The sequence below is a fragment of the Sapajus apella genome, unplaced genomic scaffold (assembly GCF_009761245.1).
Source record: "Sapajus apella isolate SASKATOON/1434 unplaced genomic scaffold, GSC_monkey_1.0 scaffold2, whole genome shotgun sequence".
Lineage (NCBI taxonomy): Eukaryota > Metazoa > Chordata > Mammalia > Primates > Cebidae > Sapajus > Sapajus apella.
Window position 1 is genome coordinate 38,844,888 of NW_022436942.1, and position 15,331 is coordinate 38,860,218.

The 15,331-nt window shown below is 35.5% G+C and overlaps 1 protein-coding gene across 12 annotated transcripts in view; it reads right to left on the minus strand.

The window, feature by feature from the left end:
- PPP1R12A (protein phosphatase 1 regulatory subunit 12A) overlaps positions 1–15,331 on the minus strand; it is a 158,053-nt gene that overhangs the window by 86,938 nt on the left and 55,784 nt on the right. For all 12 annotated transcript variants that reach the window (XM_032296465.1, XM_032296420.1, XM_032296396.1 and 9 more), the window contains exon 2: positions 10,556–10,686. In XM_032296465.1, coding sequence (XP_032152356.1) covers positions 10,556–10,686 — 131 coding nt within the window. The remainder of the gene's footprint in view (positions 1–10,555; positions 10,687–15,331) is intronic.

The window sequence follows — 15,331 nt, forward strand, 5'->3', positions numbered from 1 at the left end:
TTTATGGCAGAAATTTATTTTTCTTTGGGTATATAACCAGTAATGGGATTGCTGGGTAAAATGGTAATTGTTTTAAGTTCTTTGAGAAATCACCAAACTACTTTCCACAATGGCTGATCTAATTTTCATTTCCACCAGCAACAGAAAAATAAAAGTTTTTCATATTTTAGAAAGATAATATTATGGATTATGTAACACTCCCACCAGGTCTGGGGCAGCACTCCATAACTAAACACAAAAATATTTCTGCAAAAAATCATTTACAGTTAGGTAAGATAAAGACTACAAATAGCCTCCCATCAGTTCAGGTCATGATCTGTTGCCAAATGTGTCTACACCAAACAATTTACGTTTTCATTTTTTGCAGTTTTGGAGGTTTATGCATAAGGGCCTGTAGGTAGGAGTAGTACACTTTTTTATGTGCCTGTTAGGATGACTGAAATTATGTTATTTAAAGGACTTAAAATGGTAACACACACACACACACACACACACACACACAGAGTAAGCACTTTGGTAAATGTTAGCTATTGTCATCGCTACCACCTTTGATTTTTCTTCCTACCTTAGTACTTAGATCCAGTAAATCACACCAAGACTTAATCAATTATATTCTCCAAATTTCTTTCAGACCCACTCTACTTCCAATCCCAGCACCACTGCCCTAGTTTTCTTGCCCAATCTCTCTAATCTGTCAAGAATCTTCCAAAAAAACAGACTGAAAGGTCATCTTCCGTAAACTGCATCACCACCAAAGGACAAACTCAGCATGGCACACAAATCCTTTACACTGTAACTGCAGCTCACTTCCCCAGTCTTATCTGCTACTCTCTCCATATTCCACTAACGCTTTCTCTCCAAAAAATTATAGCTCCAAAGAGGCCCTTCTGCTTAATGCAATCAGAACCAGTTATTTGCTTGGTTAACCAAAAAGACTGATTAAAACAGGCAATCATAAATTATAACACATATATGTAAATAATGCATTTATTTAATCACAGAAGACATAAATATATATTTATCTATCCTTTAGTGAGGACTAGTCTACTTCTTTGGATGTCTTCATGACTATAAATCCATGCTGTCTTTCCGGCATAAGTGATATCTGTAATGTGTTATCTACGACTTCAAACTGTCTTTTAAAGTGAACCAAAAACTTGATGTCAACAGTAAGGCAATTTGAGTATACAATCTTTTTAGATTTTTTTTCTTTCAGTTTTTCAGTTGTCTCACCCATATCTAATTAAACAGCAATCATTCTTTTAGAGCACTGCCATTGAGTCCTTCCAAAGTATTCAACTTTGTTATGTTAGCAACAATATTCTGGTTTTGTTTGTTTGCATGTAACAGGCATTAACAGGCAAAAAAACACATACAAATAATGTTTGGTAGGTTGGCAAGTGCGCTTAGTGGCCTATTAGCTGCAATGTTTAGGCATACGGATATCAGTCAGGAAGTTTTAACACAGAAATGGTAAATGTAGTAAATACAGTGGTAGCCAGTTAAAAGAACTTTATCATATATTATTTCTCACTCACAAATAACATGACTTTACTCAGGCAGCTCCCAACTCCCAGAGGCAAAAATTACACACATCATTTAAAATAAACTAATGTTACCTCCTCTAGAATCTTTCTTTAATTGGCCTAAACAGAATTAAGCACTTCTTCCTCAGAGTTCCTTGTATACTGGTCCATTTAGTTTATCAAGTATTAGAGTTAATTGACTTCATGTGTATCTAGCTATAAGCCTAAAGATGAGGATCTATGTTGCAGTCATTTTCAAATCTCACAGTGCCCAATGCTACTATCAGTTATGATATAATGAAAAAAATATCACCAGAATTTAAGTCTCAAGAATGAGAGTCCAGTTCTGATTGTGAAATAAGAGTAACAGTGAACATTCCCATAAATTTCCATGAAAAACTGAATAAGAATGTATATGAGAACATCTACAACTTTTAGCAAATATGCTTCATTATTATTATACGAGGATATAAATATCTGAAACAAACTTTTAATATTTTCCTAAGATCTTAATTTCTCCAAGACTTCTAATCAAAATACATGATATGCTTTAAACTAAGAAAGTATTCTTGACAAAAAATAGATAATAAAAATGAAATTCATGGATTTGCCACCTTTCCTATGGCCCACATAACAACATATGAATGAAAATATGACAAATTACTACTTCATTCCTCTGCTCCTTTCTTCTAAATAAGTTTGCCCTAAAACCGAAAGATAAAATGACTGTTCCCTTTGTTAAATAATCCAGGAAAACCAAGACCTTACCTATTTTTCCCTAAAAAGTTGTGACCAAAAATATTATAAACAATAACAACGAATTCTGCTAATATTTACTGAATAGAAATATTTGCCACATATTCTGCCAAATGTCTTATACCCCGATCTCATTTAATCTTCACAATAATCTTATAAATTAGGTACAAGTATTAGTATTTCCATTTTATGAAGAAACAGAGGCTTAGAGAAGTTGACAACAATTACTTAACAATTACTCAACAATTACTTAACAGAATTAAGATTTAAACAGAGTTGCCTGATTCCCAACCCTGAGCTCTTAACTCCTATACTATAATATTTCTTGCTGGGAGGAGGTAAGGTTTATTTTCTAGATTTGGCAAGAATTTCTGCAATTCTTGAAATTTCTGTTTTCGAAGCACCAAAAATAACAACATTACTGAATCACACATAGAGGGACCAGGAGATGCAAAGGCATGAAGCAAGACGCCTAGTTTGTTTAAAGGCTCAGCCAAGGGACCACTCTAGGAATAGGACAGAGCCTGGAAAACAGTGGAGGATGGAGTCAGAGAGGTGACAGGGCACCAAAGCACACCGTTGTAGGCCACCAGAACTCTGGCTTCTACCCACAGCATAAATCCACTGATAGGCTTTCAATAAAACTGTCATGTTACTCAACTAAAATAATTTAAAACGATCATTTCGGCTATTGTGGAAAACAATAGATGTACGAAAGATGATCTACGCCTACAAGGAGGCAAATGCAATAATTCCAGTGAAAAACAACAGTGCCCAGGGTCAAAGAGAAATGAAAAAGGTAATGAAAAACAGACACTAGATATATTTTGAAGTTGAGTCAAAAGAAATCTTAGGATTCTGATGCAAGATAAAATAAAGGCTACAATGAAGAAGAAAAGTCAAGCCATAAATAAGTCGCCACACATAGTCCAAAGTTATATCCTTCAATAGCTAATTCTTTAATCACCAAGTGATAAAGATAATGAAGTTTTTTTCCATACTGAAAATGTCACCGGGCCAGGCCTGGTAGCTGATTCCTATAATCCCAACACTTCAGGAGGCTGAAGCAGAAGAATGACTTGAGGCCAGGAGTTTGAGACCACCCTGGGAAACATAGCAAGACTCTGTCTCTACAAAAATAAAAATAAAAAAATTAGCCAGGAGCAGTGGTGTAAGCCTACAATCCTAGCCACTCCTGTCGAGGCAGGAGGATTGCTTAAGCCCATGAAGTCCAGGCTGCAGTGTGTTATGATCATCCCACTGCATACCAGCCTGGGCGGCAGAGCAAGACCCTGTCTCAAACAAACGAATGAACAAAAACCTATGAGCATTTTGTAACAAGATATGAAATCTTCACAGCAATGTCTTTAAAATTACTCAAAACAAGAAGAAAAACATATTAAGTGTACCCATTAATAGTCTACTCCATGTTCTATGAAGCCATATAATGCTAGGCTAATATAGGGCTAATTTCCCTCTTATATTTGAAAATTGAACACTAAAGATATTCAAGATAAAAGCATTCCTTAAATATTTGCAGTGGAAGCCTAAAAAAGAAATATGGTGACAAAACTAAATAACATTAAAGATTATATCCAAATAATTACACCTGTAATCAAAATGTTAAAGGAATCATTTAAGTTTTCTTATTCATATATAAAATATTTTACAGATAAACATAAAAATTCCTATAACTTGCAAGAATATGAAAAAAAGGGACAACTTAAAACTAAAATTATAGTCAATTAACCAACACTCATTGGTCAATCAAGAGGGACACACTGAATAAATGATAAGCTATAATGACATACTACACAGTGGAGTACTACAACTGAAAAGAACAATGATGGGTATCTGTATACTCCACTCAACAGTTATCTCCAGAATAGACTGTTAAGTGAAAAAAGCAAAGTGAAGAAATATGTGTGTGATATTCTGCCATTTATTACAAAAAGGGAGGTTAATATTTCAATAAAAATAATACTTTTATTAGCAAACTAGAAGTTATTTTTTTAAATGGATACCTATAGGGTATGGGATGAAATAGGGTGGCAGAGCAGGTATTGCCATTGGAAGTAGTATTTTACATAAACTGTGAAACAAAATTAAAACTTTTAAAAGTAAACTCTCAAGTGAATTCAACACACAGAAACCTGGTGGTATATTCCAAGTTGAATACACTAAAGACAAAAAGAAATGCCAACAAAACAAACCCTCAAAAACAAAACTTTGAATGTTTTCAGTAATCATACTGGTGGTGGTGGTGGTATTATTAGACTCAGTGTAATGTATGTGTAATACACAATGAAGCAAATTAGTAATTATCTGTTACTTTAATCCTGTACTTCCCAGCAATGAACGACAGGAAAGACAGTGATACAGGATAGAAGAGGTTAAAGAAAAAACACTTTGGTGCTGATTGGGACTTGAAAACAATGACCAACCCCAGTAGCAATGAGCATTCTCAGCCATCCTAAGGAACTGGGTTTCTTAGAGAAATGAGGACTCCAGGCCTTGGGCAGGAATGTAAAAGATTAGTCTGGAAAATCTTGCAATACCAGAAAGTCAGGAAGCTTTTAAAGACTACTTAATCTGGTCATGTTCCAAGGTCTTAGGAAGCCAATTTGAAGAGACTCTCAATGACCAAAGATGGTTCAAACTGCTAACTGATAAGGATAATAGCTGCAATGGACTGAAACACATCAATATGTTCAAATGCATGAGGTCCTAGTATTACTTAAATTAGAAAAAAAAAATTAGTCCCTACTGAGGGTAGATAGCAAAGAAACTCATTAGTTAAAAAACAAGTATATAGGGCCGGGCGTGGTGGCTCACGCCTGTAATCCCAGCACTTTGGGAGACCGAGGCGGGTGGATCACGAGGTCAAGAGATCGAGACCATCCTGGTCAACATGGTGAAACCCCGTCTCTACTAAAAATACAAAACATTAGCTGGGCATGGTGGCATGTGCCTAGAATCCCAGTTGCTCAGGAGGCTGAGGCAGGAGAATTGCCTGAACCCAGGAGGCGGAGGTTGCGGTGAGCCCAGATCGCACCATTGCATTCCAGCCTGGGTAACAAGAGCGAAACTCCGTTCTCCAAAAAAAAAAAAAAAAAAAAGTATATAAAGAAAAATAATAAAGAATATATTCTATTTCCCCTATAAAAATTGTACTGGGGTAATATGGTTTGGCTGTGTCTTCACCCAAATCTCTTCTTAAATTGTTGTTTCCATAATCCCCATGATTCATGGGAGGAACCCAGTGGGAGGTAAGTGAATCATGGGGGCAGTTACCCTATACTGTTGTTCTCATTACAGAAAGTGCGAATGAGATCTAACGGTTTTATAAGGGGCGTTTCCCCCTTTGCTGCACTTCTTCCTGCTGCCATGTGAAGAAGGATGTGATTGCTTCCCCTTCCACCATAATTATAAGTTTCCTGAGGCCTCCCTAGCCCTGTGGAACTGTGAGTCAATTAAACCTTGTTCCTTTAAAAATTACCCAGTCTTGGGGAGTTTTTTGCAATGGTGTGAGAATGGACTAATACAAAGGGTAACTAAATAGTAGAGATAAGAAAATTTCTTTTACAAAAATATTCCAACTAATAAAAAACAATGACAATTAAAATGTTACTACTGTATGGTTCCTATATTTTTCATCTAATTATTTCTTCAGTCAGAGGACTTGGTTTTCAAAGCTTTGCTTTGAAATCATAGTAATTCAATTATAATTTATGGCTGTAGATGTATAACTAATTGATAATTCAAATTGGAACAATAATTACATACATGGGTTCTCAGGCTCTATAATCATTTGCCTTTTCTAATATGTCCGAAGTCATACTGTTCCATTTTATTTCTGATCCATAGCCAATGACATTAATACTGTAATTTTCAGGGATGAATATGCCTTGATGTGATACTGGAAAGTTTATACTGCTTATATTAGTTTAATAGGACTACCATAATAAAATGCCACACACCGGGTGGCTTAAATAATAGTAATGTTATTTTCTCATAGTTCTGGCACCTAAGTCCAAGATCAATGTGTCAGTAGCTTTGGTTTCTTCACAGGCCTCTCTCCTTGCCTGGTAGATGGTTGCCTTGTTTCTTCACGTGATTTCTTTCCTCTCTACAAGAGGAACCCTGGTGTCTCTTTTTGTGTTCAAATGTCCTCCTCTTATAAGAAAACCAGTCAGGCTGGATTAGAAACAACTTCATCAGCTTCATTTTAATTTAATCATCTCTTTAAAGGCCCGTTCTCCAAATACAGTCACATTCTGAAGTACTGGAGGTTAGGGCTTCAACTAAGTATTTTGAATAACACTATTCTGCCCATCATACTGCTGATGCAGCATCCCAAAGGAACAGAATGATGTTAATGAATACATTTTAGTATCTGACCTGATATATACAGTAGGTGCTTAAGTATTTATTAACTGCATAATTTTTAAAGCATGTTAATCAAAGCAATAATATTCTTAAGAATGAAAAACTCAAGTCAGTGAGTATTTATTAAAACAATGCATAAGCTGAGCATAAAATGAGTCTCCACTCATTTATTTTTCCTCCATCTCTCTCTGGAGAAAAGACATTATTAAATAACCTTTATTTTTAGTTTACCCTAGGACTTCTATCTTGTTAAGGATAAGCAAAAGTTGAGGGTAATTATTTTGGTGAAAAGGCAAGATAACTGAGCCACAGTATGAAGAGCCATCATTCATCTATCTATTCATTTGGCTTCTATTATGCTACAGACCAAACATAAAGTTGTTAAATGCCTAGAAATGAAACTGTAATCTGACATTCTTTGTTCTACTATTTTCAATAGAAGTTAAAAAGTTAGAACTAAATGTATCCTAATTATCCTCAAATCCTCAGAATAAACTAATCTAGGCTTAACTGCCTGTATCAATAGAGATGAATTACAACTATTATGTGCATAAATACAGTTAGTAAAGAAGTATATAAACAACTGATATGTTAGAGATGACGATGAATTTGCCAAGAACATTAGAAACGTTTCCTGGAAGAAATGACCCTTATACAAACTGCATCTTGAGAGTTTGGTAGAAACTGCTCAAGTAATGCAAAAGCAGGCAAATAAACTATTATGAAGAAAGACGCACTTATATAAACCAGTAGGGAATGTTGGGGAATTAAAAGTAGTCCAGTATTGACAGAGTGAAAAATGTGAAGTGGAATCCAATATGAGAAAAAAGAAGAATCTAAATCATTCCAATTTTATAAATAATCTTAAATTATTGCGACTAAGTAGATTGGTCAAGGACACAAAGCTAGTGAATGGTAGAACTAGGATTTGCAACAAATTTAACTCCAAAATATTTCAGTTAGCACAGTGACCATATGCCTCCAGTTTTCCTAGGATATCCCCTGGTTTATAACTATTGTCTCTATATTATTATTTTATTAGTGCCTTCCTTCTTTCATGCCTATAAACCACTCTGATCTGTGGACTATTTTCACCCTATCAATTAGGTTGCCATGCTATTACTTTTCTATACCCAAGAAAACTAGAGTTTCATTAACTTTGCCCAATCATTAGTGCAATTAACTGCTGAAATCAGTGTTTTAATTCTTTCTTTTCTTTTTTCTTTTTGAGACAGGGTTTCACTCTTGTCACCCAGGCTCAAGTACAATGGTGCTATCTCAGCTCACTGCAACCTCTGCCTCCCAGGCTCAAACAAGTCTCCTGACTTAGCCTCCAGAGTAGTGGGGACTAGAGGTGCACGCCATCATGCCTGGCTAACATTTTTGTATGTTTTGCAAAGACAAGGTTTTGTCATGTGGCCCAAGGTGGTCTCAAACTTCTGAGCTCAAGTGAGGCCTCTCAAAGCACTGGGATTATAGGTGTGAGCCACTGAGCCCAGCCTGCTAAAAGAGATTATGCTGATAAAAATAACTGGGCATTTGAAAAGATTTGGGGCTATCATCACCTTAACAAATCATCCAGTATATATATGCTAGGGTTAAACTGCCTTTTATAAACAGAAACAGTCATTATTTTAAAAAAGAATCTCACATGACAGAAAGAACAGAAAGAAAAACTTGTTCTGCTAATTTTAATCTGGTTCAAGGAAACTATGAACTTCAGTTATAGCAGTCATACATTAAAACTAAATTAATCAGATTAGCAACTATGGTCAAACTTGGCTAAACAAAGGTCACTTTTGTTTGCACAAGTCCTGTGAAGCATATATTCCATATCCCACCCTCCAAAAAATTAAAAGTAATAGTCACTCTACTGATAACATTAACAACTGCAACAAACTCCTTACCCTTCCTTATACTTATATACTAACATGCAAAAGCTGAATATGTCAAGATATTTACTTTTTCTAGCTACAACATGGACAAATGACCAGGACCAGGCTAAAATAAGTCCCTGTAGGGGATGTCTTCAGCAACTGGAGTGCGCTTGGAGAAAGGTTTTCCTCTTTGATGTATACAGAATACGGAGAAGATATTTTCTACCTGCAATCCATTTTTTTGCTTTTGGACGTGGATATGTAAAACATAATTCTAGAGTTGTGGCAATCATCTTGTAACCAGGAGGGGACAAGACTAAGAATAAAGTCTATTTCTAGGAAATTCAGAAGAAGAAAAACTGAAAGATCCCAGGGCCTTGCTGACATCACTCAGCGGCTTAATAAACCTAAACGTCCTTCCTCTAAACAATATTTTATCCTGTATAACAAATACCACTATTCTTTAGGTCATTTTAAATTGGGTATTCTATTACTTGCAGCTAAAAGCATTCCAACTGACACAATGGGTCTGTGACCCAATCAAGTCTACGCAAAGAAATTACTTAGAAATTGTCTTTTCAAACTCAGAAACATGAATACAGAAAGGAAACATAAGGATTATAAACATCGGAAGAAAGAGGTTGAGTTTTCATTTTCCCAGAGTAGATAAGATAGTGGTCAAAAGTTAATATGTACTATTTCCTATGAGCCAGATCCTATGCTTGATGAATTATTTCAGTTAATCCTCGCAACAAATCTAGGAAACATTATTTTATAGAGAAGAAAACCAAAGCAACTTGCGAAGTTGACAGTGACTGAGGAAGCATTCATATTCCACATCAATCAACTCCAGAGCCTAATCTTTAAGTATAGTTGAAGATAAATGCACAATTATCTTTTTTTTTTTTTCTTTCTGTAAGAGATTGATCTAAGTCTTCTGTTGAGCAGGAAAAGTCCAAAAAGGAGGTAAAGAACTTGAGAATCATGACTGTTAAGTTTGAAAAACCACTGCTGTTTTGCAATGGGAAAAAGACTTCCTCAGTTTATCTTCAAAGAAATCAAGGCTCAGAAAGAGGAAACAAATTATGGAAAGATGTCGTACAGTTAGCGGTAGAGCCGATAATAAAATTCAGGTAATTCAGACCTTATCCCTCCCAGGCCAGCACACTTTTCATTTCACCATACACTGCTTCCCCCTGGAAACTGAGATATTGTATCTCCAATATACATTGGGGGGGAGGGGGGGAAGCAAAATGTATAGAGATAAAACTATAAAAGCTTACTGAGATATTTACAGAGTTGAATTCCCATGTTCAATATTTATTAACTGATAAGCTTTGATATGAGCAGAGAGACAACAAAATTGTTTACTGTGTGGATAGATAGTAAGAAGAAAAATAATTTAATGAAAAAATTATTTTTCAAGATATCTATACTTCCATTATTAAATGCTTAAAAAATTAGATGTTCTTGGTATGTACCCACACATTAAAGGTAGCAGAGAATACAATGACTATTCCTCACTGAATTTTCTAAACAATGTATTTTTTTTTAAAACAACCTTCAAAAGAACTAAGCAAACAGGCTCGCTGAAGAACTATGTATCATAGTCTCCCTATAGCAATGTAACCCAGTTGACAACCAGTGTTAGTTTCTCCTAATAATTTATGATTATAAATGAATGGGTTAGACTGCTAAATATTAGCCTTGAATCATTTGACAATGCTCTAGCTGTACTCAAAAGAAAAAAAGATGGGGATATAGAATGTGTACGATTACTAATGTTAATACAAAGTACCAAAGGCCAAAGAGGGTAGGCAGACAGAAGCAAGATCTGATTCTGATAACATATGGTTTCCCAATAACCACTTATTTTCTTTCTTGGAAAGAATAATTTTCATGAATTAAAGTAATACAAGACTTCACTCATTTATCTTTATCATTTCAATAAACACTTAGGTCTCTCAAACAGTATTAGGATAAAATTAAAACACAGAACTGACTTACTCTGCAATATCAAGATATCCACAGGAAGCTGCTGCATGTAGTGGTATCCAGCCTTCATTATCAGGTTGATTAATATTTGCTCCATTTTCCACCAGAAACTTCACCATATCAACATTGTCATCAATGCAAGCCTAAAAATAAAACAGAAAGCAAGATTGGAAAAAATATGAATTAACATTCTGAATAATACATCAATAGAATAAAATTCTTACTTTGTAGCTTTTATAATACAAACATTCTCTGTAAATCAATCTGCTGCTATCTTGACTCTACTCTATCAAACAGGCCAATGATACTAAATTTTAAGAGTCCTTGCTTAGACACACATACAACAGTAGTATATGTGCCTACACTCTATGGCAACCCAATTCAGATAACAAGTACATGTTAAAATGAAGACATCATAATTAAGTACTAATAATATTCTCTACAGCAGTGGTTCCCAAAATGTGATCAGCTGGGAGAAGGGGGAGTAGATTCTTTTGATAACGGCAACACTGTTTTCAAGATAAAACATGTTATTTCCCTTTTTCACTTTCTTGACATGTTTACTTGACAGTATAAAAGTACTAGCTATAAAACTGCACGTGCTTTAGCACAAATAAAGGCAGTGGCCAAAAAAACCATATCTCTATTAATAGTCACTGTATCAAGCATGTACTCATAATTTTAAAAATTGCCAAGTACAGTGGTTTATGCCTATAATCCCATCTACTTGGGAGATGGGAGGCTGAGGCAGGAGGAACACTTGAGCTTGAGTTTGAGGCTGCAGTGAGCTGTAATCACACCACTGCACTCCAACCTGGGCAACAGAGTGAGACCCTGTCTCCAAAAAAAAAGTGGTGGTTAGGGGGCAGCAATTTTAACTCATACATGTCTTTGACAAAGCAGTATGTATTAAATCTTGGCCCTTGTATACAGGTCTTTTTTATATTCTCTGGAATGAGATGGAAAGTGTATGTTAAAGCACCTCTTCCAAGTATGATGGTTGTCTTGATGAAAAGTACTTGTGAAATTGAGATGCAAGCTGACGTAGCCACTTTTCCATGCAACATTACGTCTACTTAAATGTCAAACTACAGTTAGTCTAACTTTGATTTCTGGCAGATCTTTTCTTGAAAATGAACAAAATGAGTCTGTCACTTCAAGAAAAGCAATTAAGTGTATTTGTTGCCAATGATAAACTCAAACTTTCAAGAAAAAAGGAATTATTTTTATGTAAAATATAACCCATTTGGTAACATGGGTAAATCGCTGTTATTTTTAAATGAATAGTATTTTAAATCCTCAGTTTTAAACCCTAAGACTGTAAACATTAATAGATACAACCAAACAAAATGAATTAGTTATTTTAATTAAAAAATGTTATTTGGTAACGGGGTAAATCATTGTTATTTTTAAATGAATTAATAGTATTTTAAATCCCTGGTTTTAAACTCAGACTGTAAATATTAATGCATATAACCTAAAGAAACAAAAGCTCATTGGAATCTTCAATAATTCTTAAGAGTATATAAAGAAGAAATCCTAAAATAAACAAATTTTGAGAACTACAGTACTAAAGTAAATAAGAAGGGAACTTTTATCAAACGCTTGCTTTGTGCCAGGTAGTAAGAGAGATGCTTTATCTATGACTCACACACTATCCTCACAAAAACCCACTCCAAGGTACTCATTGTTCTCCACAACTGTTCCTAAAATTACTGTTCCAGCCACAAAAAGGACCTTACTATTCGTTGACCAGGTACCTCAGGGCTTTTGTTCTTGTGGTTCTGTCAGGAATGCTCTGCCCCCGGATCTAGGCACACAAATCTCAATGCAGATGTTTCTTCTTCAGGAAGGCCCTCCTGGACATCCTTTTAAAGTAATTACTACTACTCTATCACATTATCGGTAATATCAATAGCCACAATTTTCTTATTTATATATCTATCTTCTACCTCTACTAGAATGTAAACTCCATCATTTTCAGATTAGGGATACAGTCTGTATGTAAATATAAGTACTTCATACATGTCCTATGAGATAGGTTGTATTCATAAATATACTCCATTTACCCTGGGGAGGCTTTCTGGAATTGGCACTATTCATAACCATCGTCGTATCGTCCCTCCTGAGATGCAATCCCCATGTATTACCAGGACCCCTGCCCAAGAATGTGAAGTCTGTGTTATGTATTTGGCTTGGCATACTGGGAAGGTGGGATGAAATAAACTCAAGGAGACTTTAACTTGGTGAAAGGTGTTTTCCCTCCTGATTCACACAAAGTCACTATTTTCCCAGAGGGCAAGTGGCTTTTTCTTTCTAATTTGGGTAAAACTGAGTAAATGAACTAATTAATTCCTATTTCCTATCTATGATAAACAAATAACTAATATACAACTAAGAGTATGTGATGATGACTATCATCTCTGTATTCTAAAAGTGGTTCTAATAAACTGATCAGTAGAAATATTAATTTACAATGTCCTCTTTGGTTTATTGCCAAAAGATCTTTGTTGGAAAATTCATGTGCTCCCCATTTAAATTTATAAAAAGCCCAGGTTTATTAAGCATCTCGAAGGATATTTTAAGTAGCTGTTCAAAGTAATAAAAATTGATGTGTCATTTAAAAAGTGGTTTTAATACATTTTGCTACACATAGGCCATTGCCTTTATCTACCCATCCCCTCAAAAGAGGCTTAAACACCATTGCCAGTACTTAACCACCAAAGGAAGTTCCTGTTTGTTTTTATCTGGGAAAAGAAATTATTTTCTAGTATTGAAAATACATCAACAGCAACTAAAAAGGATATTAATGTCAGACTATATCTAATGTAGAAAACACAAAAGAGCTTCTTAAGTGCCGCTTCAACCTAAGAAAGAGCAGTTTGGGTCTGTGATCAGATACAATGGATCAGCATTATACACAAGCAATGCATAAATGAGAAATGACTATCCACATTTCATAAAATAAGTCTTTGCTCAATTCTCACCTTTTTGGTATCGCCTTTGTTGGCCAGCATATTAAAATTACGATTCCTTCCCACCATTTTACATCCTGTGTATCTTACTTTATTTTTCTCCATATCATTTATTACAACATACTATATATACTTTATTTATTTACCATTTGTTTACCCCACTCCCAGCATGAGAATTTACTGACAGCAGGAATTCTGCTGCATCCTCAATACCATGCACAGTTCTTGACATGCAGAATTTGGCTGCTTCCACAATACCTTGAGTTCTTGGGCTCAATAAATGAATTAATGAATGTAGGAGGAGTAAGCTAAGATTCAAAGAGATTAAGTACCTTCAATAGGTCACACAGACAGGAAATGATAGGGCTGGGAATCTAACAGATGCTCAGATTCCAGAAACAGCTTTTTCCACACTTAACACACTGCTTTCCACAGATTTTCCTAGTTTATCAACATATTTCTCACCTGCAACAGAATATCAAACATTCTAGGGGCTTAATAAGTATTAGCTGTAAAAATGAAACAAATTTTCCTTACCTACCATAGAAACAAAGTAAATGCTTTTAGTAGTATTTCCCTAAGGAAGAAAATGACAAAGTTTATGTTGAGAAAAACACTATATTCAGTGTACCTAAAAAGTATAAAAGCAGGAGGCCCAGCCAGGTGGATCACAAGGTCAGGAGATGGAGACCATCTTGGCTAACATGGTAAAACCCCGTTTCTTTAAAGATACAAAAATTAGCCAGGCGTGGTGGCACACACCTATAGTCCCAGTTACATGGGAGGCTAAGGCAGGAGAATCACTTGAACCTGGGAGGCAGAGGTTGCAGTGAGCTGAGATTGCGTCACTGCACTCCAGCCTGGGCGACACAGTGAGACTCCATCTCATGGGGGAAAAAAGTATAAAAGCATTGAGAGGGAATCACAGCTTTTGGTTTTAGGTTCTAGTTCTGCCTCTGCCACAAATTTTGTGGCTGTGAACAAGTAATTCACTCTTTTTGGGTGTTGGTGTCTTCATCTTTCAAGTGGAGGGAAGAAGTATGTGTGGGTTATTTATTATGAAAATTCCCTATCATATTTAAAATTATTAGGTATCTATGATTCTTCCCCCTAGAACAAGTTATAAACAACCCGATGGCAGTTTTCCAAAGTGCCTAGAACATACCTTACATATAAGAGACGATAAATGAACACATAAGCAACATTGATACAGATATTGCTCAAGAAAAGAACTACTTTTTTTCATAGGGCAGTGGTTAAAAGAGGTTTGAGAATCACATATATTTAATGACAAAGAAGAAACATAAAAAGCATATCATATTAGAAAGCAGTTTATCGAACGCTGAGATAAGCAAGTGACTTACTGTGACTTGCATAATCATTCACTTTCCTTGAGAAATCATAGTGATTAAGATGAAGTCTTGCTCTGCTGCCCAGGCTGGAGTGCAGTAGCGCAATCTCGGCTGACTGCAACCTCCACCTCCAGGGTTCAACTGATCCTCCTTCATCAGCCTTCTGAGTAGCTGGAACTACAGGTGTTTGCCACCATGCTTGGCTAAGTTTTGTATTAGATGGGTTTCACCATGTTGGCCTAGCTGGTCTCAAATTCGTGACCTCAAGTGATCCACCTACTTTGGCTTCCCAAAGTGCTGAGATTACAGGTGTGAGGAACTGCACGCTGATTAAATTCTATTCACTTTTTTCCTCAACCTCTTTTAAATTCCATAGGCTCCAAAACTGTATCCTGATTTTTATCCTCAGTATAAAAATATAAAACCCTACTTGATAAATGAATAATATCAACAAGCAAATA